The sequence below is a fragment of the Bombyx mandarina genome, chromosome 05 (genome assembly GCF_030267445.1).
Source record: "Bombyx mandarina strain Sakado chromosome 05, ASM3026744v2".
Lineage (NCBI taxonomy): Eukaryota > Metazoa > Arthropoda > Insecta > Lepidoptera > Bombycidae > Bombyx > Bombyx mandarina.
This window is the reverse complement of record NC_143212.1, coordinates 11,746,861-11,756,324: the sequence shown is the minus strand read 5'-3', so window position 1 is coordinate 11,756,324 and position 9,464 is coordinate 11,746,861. Positions and strand designations below refer to the sequence as shown.

General features: G+C 36.3%; 1 protein-coding gene and 1 long non-coding RNA gene across 3 annotated transcripts; both read left to right on the top strand.

Moving 5' to 3' along the window:
* Window positions 1-1,355: 1,355 nt before the first annotated feature.
* Window positions 1,356-3,611, top strand: LOC149502987 (uncharacterized). The gene is made up of 2 exons (XR_016323160.1): window positions 1,356-1,966; window positions 2,246-3,611. It is a non-coding gene; the product is annotated as an uncharacterized LOC149502987 (long non-coding RNA).
* Window positions 3,612-5,010: 1,399 nt separating this feature from the next.
* On the top strand, window positions 5,011-7,381 carry LOC114251371 (putative SERF-like protein). Of its 2 annotated transcripts, none has more exons than XM_089727768.1 (3): window positions 5,011-5,077; window positions 5,563-5,677; window positions 6,910-7,381. In XM_089727768.1, exons 1-3 carry the CDS (start codon window positions 5,026-5,028, stop codon window positions 6,992-6,994), a joined length of 252 nt encoding a protein of 83 aa, XP_089583894.1. In that variant the 5' UTR covers window positions 5,011-5,025; the 3' UTR covers window positions 6,995-7,381. The 2 variants fall into 2 exon arrangements, with proteins under 2 accessions (XP_089583894.1, XP_028041402.1); XM_028185601.2 differs by having other exon boundaries at window positions 5,043-5,283.
* Window positions 7,382-9,464: the final 2,083 nt, after the last annotated feature.

The window sequence follows — 9,464 nt, the reverse complement described above, 5'->3', positions numbered from 1 at the left end:
GTGGCACTTCGACATTGGCTCCCTCCGGGCGACGAGGTGCAGGTAGCGACCGAAATAGCCGTGTTCCGTAAGTACATGCGTCGCTCGGAAGGTGAGACGTCTTCGGGATTCACCCAGTTCGAGAGAACTGGGCGGATCGCCTTGACGGTCCATCGCCCGTAGGGCTAACTACCTTTTTTCTTCTTTTTTTTTCGTGTCGGGGGCTGAACCTCCTACGAGGTCCCCGCGCCTAGGGGGCGCGCGGGGTATGTGTGACTCAACGATCTGCAAGGTGTTGGGAGCAGACCGCGGGCCCAAGGAATTTTAGGGCCCACCCACTAAACGACTCCCCTGCACACTTACACCCGACGTCCGATCCCCTCCGAGTCAGAACCCGGATGAGGTCCCCCGGTCAACACTACAACCAAACGGCGCGGCTCACCCCAAAGACGCCCAGCCGACGCACAGTGGGTCGATACTATGATTTGAGTGACTTAGGGACCAACTTTGTTTTTTAACAAAAATTTTACGTAGATAGATAGAGCTCGTTAATCTCAATAATAATTGTTTTGGGCAAAAATTACAAAAACTTTATAGTTTGGTCAGAAAAATGTGTTTTGTGTTTTTTTTGTATGGAGCGGGTCACATTAAATTAAATTCCTGCTAAGTACCGTGAGGTCCCGCTTTGAAACTTTATTTTTCTTACACCTTGTCTAGTCTACTATCATTTGATGCTATGAACATGTGCATAAAGTTGCAACTCTGCCAAATAAATGGATCGAAAAAAATGAAAAAATACATAGAGTAAAAACCTTTATTTTTATTTTCGTAAGTCCTTTTAAGTTAAATTTGATATGGATTAGTAAGTACAAGCACGCAACAATACCCATAATTACATAATACCTAACAAAAATACATTTAGTAGGTCTTAATTAATCAATCTCTCTAAGTATTATATATTTTGTTTCACCATTCGATCTTTAGATCAGAAGACAAAAGAAGATTGTGTAAAATATCCTCATTAGTCAGCAGTCTACTTATCTTTCTAAAATAACAACTCTCTGTATATTTCCGAAAATCTTTATTGCGAGCTTCCGCTGCCTCTTCCGACAGTTTACCTATAGGAATGGCACGAAAGGCAAAGCTTTTTATTATTGTATATCACTACCATGTGCCAACAATTTATGGATACTGGAAGGCATATAATACTAGGGATATAAATTAATATACAATTCTGCAGTATATCTACAAAACTCGGAAAAAGTGGAAAGGTCCACGCGCTCTCCAGATGCAACAGTCTGAAGAATCACGTGAAACCTCTCTATTAAATCTTTACGTATTCCTGTTATGCGGGCTGTTCCTTCTGCATTCTGAAAAATCTTCTGGCAGTATTGCCATCATTGGTTGTTCCTGCTTCTTGCTTGACAACATCTATAAGTAAACCGTATTCCTTTTTAAACGCTTAAGGTATAGCGCTCTTTCTGATTGATATTTTTTCTTAGTCATCTCCCCTTGCAACTCCATTTCTTGAAGTCCAAACGAAAAGACGCAAACAAAAAAATGTCATTTAAAAAATAATCTCACAGGAAACTACATGGGATGAAAAAATTGTGAAGTAATAAAATTATATTTACCGATTTGAAGTAAGCACTCCATGCGTCTTATCCAGGCATGTAAAGATGGCATTCCATACTGGAATATTCCTTCATTATTTTCTCTTTGATAAGCAAGTGACTCCAAAAAAGTCTGACGGTTTTGCTTTGCAAATATCACAGACAGCAGAAAATGTTTCTGACAAATATGAGGTTATTTTGCCGTCTATCATCGTCATGTGCAATTGATGCTTAACTTCAACTTGTTTGATTTTTGATGGCTGAAGTCTTCCTATTTCTTCTGTTATGCTAACTTTTATAATTGCCACTGTTGACTGCGTTTCTTTTATAAATTTAAACATTATTGGACGGCAACAAAAAGTTGATGAGGGTAGGTCGTTTTCCCAAACAATTGTTTTCGTGTTCGCCGTCTGGTTGTAGTGTTGACCGCGGTAGCCCCCCTACCTCATCCGGGTTCTGACCTCGGAGGGGATCGGACGTCGGGTGTAAGAGTGCAGGGGAGTCGTTTAGTGGGTGGGTCCTAAAATCCTTGGGCCCGCGGTCTGCTCACAACACCATGCAGATCGTTGAGTCTCACATACCCCGCGCGCCCCTTTTGCGCGGGGACCTCGTAGGAGGTTCGGCCCTCTACCCGAAAAAAAAAAAAAAAAAAGGTCGTTTTCCCAAACAATTGTTCCATCAAATTTCTGAAGCCTTATAGGAACTAGACTGGTCAAGAAAATAGATGAATCATCAAACTCTGTTTCAGTCTTTTGTTTATAATTACTTTGACCTGGGGCTCTATCAAAGCCTATTTGCTTATAAGCAGTAGCTCTCTTGCCGAGTCGAAATCCGAAGTAATCACATCTAAAAGCCTATATACCGCCAAGCTTAGTAATGCTTGCATTTTAATAGCAGCTCTTTCTTCATTAATAACTACCTCGTCTTTCCCTGGATAACATTTGGTCTTTTCTTGCTTAATTTTATATTAAGAAGGGTATAAATCGGACCCATTTTCATTTGCTGCTTCTCTTAGATTTATATACTGCCACTTACTTAATTTAAGTGAAACTAATAGTGCCTTATCGGGAGAATATGTACTACTTTTCACTTTACTTGTACTTAAACACTCCTTAACTTTTTCTAGATCTTCGGGGTGATTTGACAAATGGTTCATTATTTCTCCTACATCTTCATTTCCAGTGTTTCTCAAACTAGCAACTGTAGTAGCTTTCATTTAATCCGGGGTTAACGAAAGCGATTGGTAAATTTGTTCAATGTGCCTGGATCCCAATTCTTCAAAAAGTTTTCGAGGTGTAAAAGTAGATGTCGAGGCTTCTGTAGTACATTAGAGCGTGGTACATTTTCAACATCTTCAGTATTAGAAATCTCGAGCCTTTCGTGTACAGTGTTGATATCTTCAGGTATCATGCCTTCGGGCCAGTTTATTGCACATTTGAACTAATCACATTTTTTTCTTATAAACTGTGCTAACATGCGACTACTTCGTTTCCATATTGCACTTATATTTGAACAAAAGCGCGTACAGAATTTTTGGGGCTCAACACTTTTCTCTTCGGTCACGTTCATTTGATTTTGTAGGAATTGAAAGTTTTTTATTATCAGACAGCGACTGTAGTTGCTCTCTTAAAATCATAAATAATCCTAAATTGTTAATAAAATTATCCATTATAACGGAAAAAGGAAGATCACGACGACAATCACAAGATGTTAGTAGTAGTACGAATAAACGAACACTAGTTAGTATATAATAAATATGGTCACTTTATACTTCCAGAGAGACACAAATGTGTACTATATTTTCTACTACCCAGTAATGGCTGCTTAACTAATTATCCTCAGTAACTAATGTTAACTATCCTAATAATTACAGAGATTGATTAATTAGAGACCTACTAAATGTATTTTTGTTAGGTATTATGTAATTATGGGTATTGTTGCGTGCTTGTACTTACTAATCCATATCAAATTTAACTTAAAAGCACTTACGAAAATAAAAATAAAGGTTTTTATTCTATGTATTTATTCATTTTTTTCGATCCATTTATTTGGCAGAGTTGCAACTTTATGCACATGTTCATAGCACCAAATGATAGTAGACTAGACAAGGTGTAAGAAAAATAAAGTTTCAAAGCGGGACCTCACGGTACTTAGCAGGAATTTAATTTAATGTGACCCGCTCCATACAAAAAAATCATAAAACACATTTTTCTGTCCAAACTATAAAGTTTTTGTAATTTTTGCCCAAAACAATTATTATTGAGATTAACGAGCTCTATCTATCTACGTGAAGAAAAATCTTAAAAAACAAAGTTGGTCCCTAAGTCACTAAAATCATAGTATCGACCCACTGTGCGACGGAGCCTTCGAGGTGAATCGAAGGCTCTGAAACGTCGGCCGTCTCGGTACGGCAGCCCGTCAGACCACCCAGACGGTGCCGTTGGTGTCCCGGAATACCTCGCTGGACCAGAACCAGCCTGCCGGGTCAAGACGCGATACACCGTCGACCGGTCGCTCTATTACTCCTTGGCAGCGCGCTAGAATGCTGGTAGCACGCCGCGCGGCCTCTACCCCCTCAGGTCGCCCCTTGACTTTCACCGGAGGGAGGCCGTTACCTACAGGAGCCGGGACGTTCGGGCGTATTCCCGCCTCCGGCCCCTACTAACTAACTAACTAGGTACCTACCCTAGCCCAAGTTCCGTCTCGGGTGGTATCGGACGTCAGGAGATAATGATCTATGGGGTTTAGTCGGTCGTCGTTTTGGAGTCTGACATGGACTGATCCCTATGGGTTGGGTATCCATGAACTGGATCCCCAACGTAAAAAAAGGTTCTTGGTATATAGTTTACATTTTCAACTTTACACAATTATGCAATTAATTAAATTTTGTATATATATAACACTAACATCGCTAGCCATCTCTATCTTTTTTTTCCTACCCACGCTGATAGCCTTTAGAGGATATTTCAACTTCTCCTTGACATGTAGGTGGGCTCACAGGGAGCAGCGCTTCGTAGAATCTACCACCGGATTGTAAACGCGACCCACTGAGAAGATCCGGCGAGAAACTCAGTGGGCTGTGTCTATGGGTTAATTTACTCGTCGAGCCGTTCGTCGCAAGCGACGGATTTGGCGAGGTCGGTGACCGATGCTTGAGCTAAAAGCACCGTTAAAGGATCGTGAGAATCCGTAATGACGTGCTTAGAGCTGTTGTTCGGAACTAGTACATATTTAAACTTATGAAAATGTCGCGAGATTCAGGCATCTGTCAAATATCTTGTGTTGTATAATGGCTACAGGCCTCAACATCCTTAAGTATCATTTTTGGATCCATCCTTTTTTATGTATCAGAATTTATAAGAAACGAATAGGCAGTATGGTATTATACCTTCGCCTTTTATGTTAGAAAAACGGAACTATTACTGAGAGGACTATGCCAAAATGTCGTAATTTTGTTTTTGGTTATGGCCAGCTGGTTGACGACGGTGTGTGGCCTTTGTGTTGTATACGCTAATTATTGCTAAAAGTTTTTTTCCAATTTTACTCCTATTGGTGAAATGGAGGGCGGTGCGTTGTCCTAGGTCTCGACCGGGCTAGCGTATCGTCCGGCCTTTACTGTGTTTTTAAAATAATTTTAAGTTGCAACAAACGTGAACTTTTCTTTTGTGAAATTATCTAATCAGAATGACTCGTTAGTACATATATTTTTCTATTAATATAATAATATAGTGGAATTTTAAAACAAGTTATTATTTGCTGATTCCTTTCGGTGTCTTAATAGCGTAAATCCTAATGAGATCAAATTCCAGAGAAAATTCTAGAATACGGCGTACTGCAATAGTTTTGCAACGGCTAACTTTAAAATTTATTTGATCCGAATACAAGGTTGAAATTGAATGCATTTTTTACAGAGTTAGAGTTGGTTTAATCAGATCTATTTTTGTTTTTTTTTGTTTTGTGACTTTTTCAGGTGGTAATCAGAGGGACTTGGCCCGCGCCAAAAACCAAAAGAAACAGGTAGAAATGCAAAAAAAGAAAAATGCCAGTGAAAAGACTGGTTTATCCCTACAAGAAAGAAAACACAGGTGATGTGATTAATTATAAAAAAAAAACTGTCAGTTGGTTTTAATGGACATTTAATTTATGCCTTGAAGTATACAGCAAACCAGTATATCGTACCTCAAGTAATGTAATAACTCACCCTAAATACAGGCATTTATATTTCACATTATAAGGAAAATGGTAAATGAAACATTTTGCTATTAATTAAATGGTTTTTAGTAGTTCACTGAATCACACAGCAAATCAGAAGAAAATGGTATATAATAAATTAAATATTGAACCAAATTCTATGGGTGCTACATTATTTTTAGAGGTAGAAACAGTACAATAAATGGCATTATTTGATTAAATTAACAATTACACTTTGCTATATTACCAAAGGCTACTTATAGCTGAATAGTGCTTATTGAACATTGTTATGTTGCAAACAAATTTGTGGATGGATTGTGTATTCTAGTTCATTTAATATTCAGATAATCTGGCCCAGGCTGCAAATTGATGCTCTTAAGTTTCGTTTATTTTATGTTTGGGTGGGAGGGACTTGATAAGCAATTCCTTGGGTAATTGATAGTTTCACAGAAAGCAAATGAAAGACTGAGCTTTGAAGCCCAGAATGTGGCTAAGTTCCAACTTTGTACCTGGAATCAAATTATTAGACGTAAGGTGACAGAAAAGTTGCTTAAATCCTTGCACATTATCAACAAATAGTGTTTTAGACTCTTAGAAGTTTATACATTCTGATAAGGGTCAACAAACTCATGGTCTACTTAGTGTAAAGTGGTTACCGCATCCCATGACAACATGGATGCTGCCATTCATCTTGAGCATGAGGTCCAAGTCTCAATTGTATTATATAAGGCTGAAATGGCATTGGAATTTACTTGTGATTGTTAGAATAGGCCCTACCACCAATAAACACTGTTTGGTGATTGGCAGTACTCTTGGCTTAATGATCTGAGAATGTTACTACCCATTCTCTGGAGCATCCTTCATTTGTGTTGTATCGGGATTTCAGGCTGAAACCTGCAGTAAGGCTAAAAACGTCTACTAATTTCAATCGAGTTTGATGATATTTATAACTTGATAATATTGTCTCATTACTTTTTTTATCAGGCATATATATACATTACAATACAAAAATATAGATGAATAGTATTATATACTTTTTAGAGAAAAATAGTTTGCCTTACAAAAACATTTATCAACAATATCTCTTTGATAGCGACAGTGTATTAAACCTTTCTGTTAATTTCAGGGATGCTGAATTAATGCGAGAAAAACAACGAAAAAAAGAGGAAGAGTTAGCAGCAAAGAAACATCATAAGCAAGCAGCAAATTAATCTCATATTTAAGAAATTCTTGACTGCTCTATTTTTATTATGTGTCAACATTAAAATTGAGCTTGTTCGTCAAGAGTGAAAAATTTAATCAAGTGATATGTTGTAAGCAATTCTAAAATTTAATAGTAATTCACAAATATTCAGTTAAATAAAGCCTAATTTATGGATTAACAAGTTTTCTTTAGTATTAAACTACATGTTATGAAAGCTGAGCTGAGTTGAAACTGAGAATGATCTGAATATCAAAAAGTGGTGTGAGGATTGTCACAATCATATATGTATTAGTATTTATGCAAATCTTGAATGTTGATTTTGACTGAATAGGTTTGTATGTATAGAATTGTGCAACCCATAATCCTTTTTTATAATAAAATCTTAAAAATATGAGATACGTTTTTAATTATTAAAGAATGCACATAGTAATTAATTGAGCTTTTAGACTGTACTATTGGTCCTGCAGTAGTCAAAATTCGACTATAATGTTAATGGAAATTGTATGTTTAAACATTATTATGGTTCTATTGTCAAATACTATTATATTTCTATAATATAATCACAGATTTCGCCAAAACTTATACTTATATAAATAACATTAAAGACAAACAATATTAATCTATTCGGAATTTGACCACAGACTTAAACATTAGTCAATTTTAATATTGGCTACATGTGAAGTATTTGGTGGGGACAGCATTAGGAACTCGTTAGTTATGATGTATATAAATATATATGTATAGTTTTACTTTTTTATTTATATATCTTCTAACGACTATTACTAATATAGCTAGGTATATTTATTTACTTTGAACAAAAAAACTGACACGATTTCATATTCAGTCTAGAGGGCGCCACTGTCGTGCACATAGCCATTATCTTTATGTTAATACGTGAAGCAAAAACTGTACCACTTTTTACGAAAATTGACGAAGGATTAAAAAATTTCCCACACTTATAGAGAATACAGAGGAGGAATGCATAATGCAATTTTTTTTTATTATGCATCAAACACATTATATCAAATAAAAAAACATTACACACACACCATGTATTTGACGCATACACATACATATAATTATACTCTTTGTTTATTGTCAATTGTCAAACTTTTGTTAACCAACCTATATAGTAGGGACCATAGACCTATATAGTCCTACTTCAGTGAACAATACCCACTAGTCCATGGATACGGGTATTGTTCCCAAAAACCAAGATACACCTGGCTATACTTGACGCAATATAAAAAAAATCACCACCGTAACTGTATAGGTACTTATTATACCCAGTAAACGAATATTATTTACTGTTCAAGCAGTTTTGAAAATTAATGTGATACCTATATTACAGAACCTAAAATGGAAATGATTAAAAAGCCAAACTACTAGGTAGCTAACAAAGGTGTTTATTAAGCTCAAGTTTATTGATTAATACAATTAGAAATACACGAATTGATAAATGAATGAATAAATTGAAATACAATAATTAATACAATAGTTAATAAGTCTTGATCAATAATGCGCTCTTTCTGGTATGAAATTGAAACATCTCTACAGCTTGTTTAGTCGGTTGGCATTTGTTATGGCGAATTTACATTACGAAATTAGTGGCATGAAATTAATTTCGTGACATTAGTTTTACCAACAGTTTCACGTGTAATTTAATACTTTCGTAATGCATGCATTAATTTCACGCATGCAAATTAGTTTCGTGCCCTGCGCGATTTTTTGGTGAAATTAGTTTCATGCAACTAATTTCATAGTGTAGACGCGACGTGAACTAATGTCGCGAAAGGGCCTGCACTGTGCGGATGTGTGTATTGTTAGTTCGGACGCACTTCAAGCCTTGAAAATGGCAAACCAACGATGGAGTACAGAAAAAAAAAATGATCTTATTTAATGAATATCAGCGACAAGGGTGTCTGGGATCCGAAACACCTACAGTAAAAAATCAAAATTATCTTCACTCATTCGAAAATAGTTTTTATAACTCTCAAGATCTTCATCTGCCAATTCAGAGACTAACTTCATTGCCCCTAAATGCCGTCTTGTTGACCATCCTCGAATCTACCAACTTTTTTTTTCTTGATAGTATTTTTTTAAGTTTTTATAGTTATTTATGCATTTCTTTAGCTACATTGAATATAGCAAATTATAGCTTTGATGCTGAAGGCGCCATGGTTACTGCGATACTGTGGATTTCGAGACACTAATTTTTTAACGAAATTACTTTCGTAAAACTGAGCTCAGCATGCATGACACTAATTTCGTAATGTAAATCCCGCATAAGTTAGCTTCATGCCGTACACTTTTAAACGAAAACGAGTTTTTATCTTTTATGAATATTATCAATCGTGAATACTAGAAGCGTCTAGAAGTAAGAAGTATTAAGAATCATCAGAACCTATATTCGTTTAAGAGAACAACTTATACGCATAAATCCTATAAATAACAGAGTAGTAATAAATTCGAAATAA

What these genes read in the sequence shown, in the direction of transcription:
- LOC114251371 (XM_089727768.1), top strand. Translation starts at nt 5,026, where the DNA reads ATGCCAAAATGTCGTAATTTTGTTTTTGGTTATGGCCAGCTGGTTGAC. An exon ending in TGGCCAGCTGGTTGACGACG is followed by an intron (nt 5,078 to 5,562) that starts GTGTGTGGCCTT and finishes TGACTTTTTCAG; the next exon opens with GTGGTAATCAGAGGGACTTG. An exon ending in CTACAAGAAAGAAAACACAG is followed by an intron (nt 5,678 to 6,909) that starts GTGATGTGATTA and finishes TGTTAATTTCAG; the next exon opens with GGATGCTGAATTAATGCGAG.